The sequence below is a fragment of the Fusarium odoratissimum genome (assembly GCF_000260195.1).
Source record: "Fusarium odoratissimum NRRL 54006 unplaced genomic scaffold supercont1.184, whole genome shotgun sequence".
In the NCBI taxonomy this organism is placed as follows: Eukaryota; Fungi; Ascomycota; class Sordariomycetes; order Hypocreales; family Nectriaceae; genus Fusarium; species Fusarium odoratissimum.
In genome coordinates, this window is record NW_022158871.1 from 1 (window position 1) to 4,002 (window position 4,002).

The window sequence follows — 4,002 nt, forward strand, 5'->3', positions numbered from 1 at the left end:
GCGCGGGTCGCTGAGATGCAATTGAGACTCTTAATTGTCAGACATTACGTGTATTCGGTTCATTGATGTGAATTGGTGTATTCATGTTGTGTTCTGTTGAAATCTACCCCTTAGAGGTTTTACCATTTCGGCTGTAATCTTAAAGTATCCCTGCCTGCACGTGAGACCCCAGCACCTGTTTAACATCAAGGCGCCGACATAGACCCATTAACCGATGAGACTAAACGGCCTAAGCGACGGCGCTTATAGTACAGCGCCGTGCCGCGTGCTAGAGTCGCGATAATCCGAGAACTAAGCCTGGGGCTTCTGATTAATACTAACGTTCCCTTCTCCTTCTTTAGTGATATATTCTTTTAGCAGCTTACCTGGCAACTTGATCCGCATCTATCTGACCAGGTATTATGGAGCCGGCAGTCGATAAGCCGCTTGTTGGATAACATGTACAAGACCAAGAAGGATATGGTCAGGCAGGAACTATCAGATGCCCTTAGTAAAATTTATCTCAGGTTCGACCTGTAGACATCACCGAATCGACACGCTGTTATGGCAGTCACGGCTTATTTTCTTAATGGCCAGGGGAAGCAGCAGTCGCGCCTGCTGGCACTCCGACGCCAGCTCGGGTGTCATAGCGGAGAGAATCTCACGGCGACACTTAGGCAAGTTGTACACGAGTAGAAGATAGAGGATCAAGTCGGGACAGTAATATCAGACAACGCATCTTCTAACGACACCTGCCTTCTAAACTTCTACGGAGATCTTAATACAGGAATAAGCCTGGTGGACATCCGTGCTAGACATATGCGCTGCTATGGATACATCTTAAACCTGGTTACTTACGCCTTCCTATACGGCGAAGATTTTAAGGCTTTTAAGGCTAAATCCCAGGTCTTCAACTTCCTCGGCCGCCATAAGGACGATCTATGACACTGGAGAAAGAAGGGGCCAGTAGGGAAGCTCTACAATATCATTAAGTTCATTAGGTCTTCTCCTCAGAGGAGTAAGCTTTTCAAGAGGATCTCGCGAGAGAACAACAAAGCATAAGAATATCTCTTGGTAGGCAAGTCGACGGCAGAGCTAGAGGTTATTATAAATAACGACATAAGATAGAACTCCACTTACCTTATAATCTCTCAAGCACTCATTAAGCAGGGAGACATCCGGGCGTTCTTGGTTTATCCAGAGGTAGAAAAGTGGCTACCGGAGGCCAATATGCTAAAGGCAGATAATTAGAAACTCTTAGCAGAAATCAAGCATATCCTTAAGCCATTCTATCTATAGACTATAAGAACGCAGGGCTGGGGTAGCAAGGGAGGTAATAGATGGCTTTAGGAGGTGATAACAGGTATAGAGTACTTATTGGAACACCTAGAGGATTGAAAGTTATTCTATCATGTTATCCCAGAGGACGCAGGAGGAGAGAATACCAATTCTAAGGTCAAATTAGCCCAAGGGCAACCAGATCGATATCAGCAGCTTCCTGCCAGGTTCAGAGATTACGAGATAAATATGCATCCACGAAAGTCAATGGGGAGCTTTTTGCCAGGTCATGCATCAGGATAATGCAATAATAGACCAGGCAAGCCATCAGGATCATCGGGAATCAACGACGTGGGGGAGGATTACCGACGCTATCTGAGACTCTCTATTATAACCGCCTGGCAGAAACTCAATGAGTACTACACTAAGCTTAGAGAGTCACCGTTATTCGCCGCATCTATCATCCTCCACCCGTCGCTCGGCATGAGTTATCTGGAGGTGAATTGGGCGTCAGAGGAGCAACTTGTGTGGGTGAGGGATGCCAAGATTGGGCTGTCTGACTACCTTGACCGCTGGTACCGCTGCAGCCGGCCAGTGGATGAGCAGCAGAAGGCGATTGTGGAGACAGCGACGTCCCCCGTCGTACCACGAAAGATATCTGAAGGTAGCGTGTTCAGGCAATGGGTCAAAAGCAGGACGGCGAAGACTACGGTGATGGGTAGCGAGCTGGAGCGATATCTGCGGCTGGAGCCACAAGAAATCGAGGATCCAATTGAATGGTGGATGGGTCGGCAGGGCCAGTTTCCCATGGTTAGCCAGCTGGCTCTCGATATACTTGCGATACCGGCGATGGCGACTGATTGTGAGAGGTCATTCAGCCTGGCCAAGCTGACGTTGACGTCGCAGAGACTCTCAATGACGACGGAAACGTTAGAGAAGTTGCAATGCCTCAAAAACTGGGTCAGGCATGGCGCGGTGAAGCTAGGGGCGATAACGGGCGGGAGGGATGAACTCCAGTGGGATGTTGGACATAGTAATATGGAGAGCACAGATGCCGAGATTTGAAATATTTGAAGTATTTGATCAAATATTTCAAACAACAAATCCAGCACTGGAGACTGTCAAATATCTCAAATATGATCGTGGATTTGATTTGTTTGATTTGTGGGCAGCGCTGACTTCCGAGAGGGTCGATCGAGCGGGCCGGGCAAATGTTAGATTGGCGGCTGGGAATGGGCTCCACTCCCATTATTGCAATATTATTCTTGTATCCAAAAGAGGGGTGAAACCCCTCTTTTACAGACTGATCAAAGAATCAAGTCAACAATCAATAACATCACAACATTCTGGTCCACACTTGGATACACTCACCCCATCGTATTCGTGCGTATCTAACAACACCTAAAAGGAAAGAACAGAGACAGAAGTTCCTGGGGACGAGATTAATCCTGAAGGGTGAAAAATTAACCCTATTTTAATTGGATATTAACCCTACTCGCGTATCCAATAATTCCCAGCCGCTAATCTAACAGTAACACAACCCGACCCCTACTTGCACTATTACTGATATAAGGATACTGTTTTCTTTATTGATAGCTCGAGATATAGGAAAACCTCAGCACGGCAAAAAACCTATATAGCCTATATAGTAGCCCTAACCTTAAAAACCCTAAGCCAACCTCGCCGCACCCTTGTAAGGTTCGATGTATTAAGCCACTGCCGAAATCCATGAACACTCGCCAAGGCTCTCGTACATAGCAGAAAAGGAAGGCGATATTGTCAATTTGATAGCCTAAATGTCGCCGTTAGTCAAGCCGGTAGTAAGGGGGGGAGAATTAACGAACTTTTTCTTAAAATTTGCCACAACCCAATTGGCACAACAACCAGCGGCCAATGCTTTGAGTCCTATCCTGACTAGTGCCTGCTGGGCAGTCGTCATGTGTTGGGAGAGGCGTGTAAGGAATTTCCGCCTGCCCGTTATATTGCGCAAGTTGAATAGCACCTTGTCTGTACGAACAATGTCCGAGAAACACACCGGTGCCGGTAGTGTACATATTGACTCTTGGGTTCATTGCGGGTATTGTCCTATCCGCAAAGTTGAGCGCAGGCTGGTTGATGCCGATCTCGAATCCCACATCACCTCTGCTTGTATGAGGGTCCAGCGGCGTGATGTAAATTTGAGGGGCCTGAGACCCACTTAATGAGAGGACGGTTGTACTCGAGTGTCCCGGGTCTCCTCCATTGGTGGCGCATTCAACAAATATCAATTTGGCAGACGGGGCATTGTACGGCCTCTGAGTGTGGAGGAAGATGCTGAATCCAGCATGACACACGACGTTCGAGTTGGGGTCTCCATAGGTGAAAACCCACTTGTATTCCACTGCTTGCGCGAGATGGGCCAAATGAGTGAAGAGAAGGAGGAGGGACATCAGACTTTTGTAAGACTCCATGCTGATGAACTTAGAAAGTTGTGAATAATCGTGCCAGAACGGAATATGTCGCGACTGATATTAGCGATTGAGGGGAAGGTTGAATAATACTAGCCCTAACGAGAGGATTTATGTTTACTCGTGGGTTTGACTAAAAAGGAACCCCACTCATAGAGTGGGCGGCAAAATTCTGGGACAAGGGCAAAATTCTGGGACAGCCGAATACCCCGCTCAGTCCGAATTTGCTTGATTTCACCACCAAAAACCCAACTTTTGAAAGACATTTCTAAGTATCATTCGGTCATATCTTGTATCT

At 47.1% G+C, this 4,002-nt stretch overlaps 1 protein-coding gene across 1 annotated transcript; it reads right to left on the reverse strand.

Annotated features, from left to right (window-relative positions):
- Window positions 1–3,107: 3,107 nt before the first annotated feature.
- Window positions 3,108–3,707, reverse strand: FOIG_16797 (uncharacterized protein; the record flags this gene model as incomplete). The annotated part of the gene is made up of 1 exon (XM_031218275.1): window positions 3,108–3,707. The coding sequence occupies one exon, from the start codon at window positions 3,705–3,707 to the stop codon at window positions 3,108–3,110; it is 600 nt and encodes a 199-aa protein (XP_031052011.1).
- Window positions 3,708–4,002: the final 295 nt, after the last annotated feature.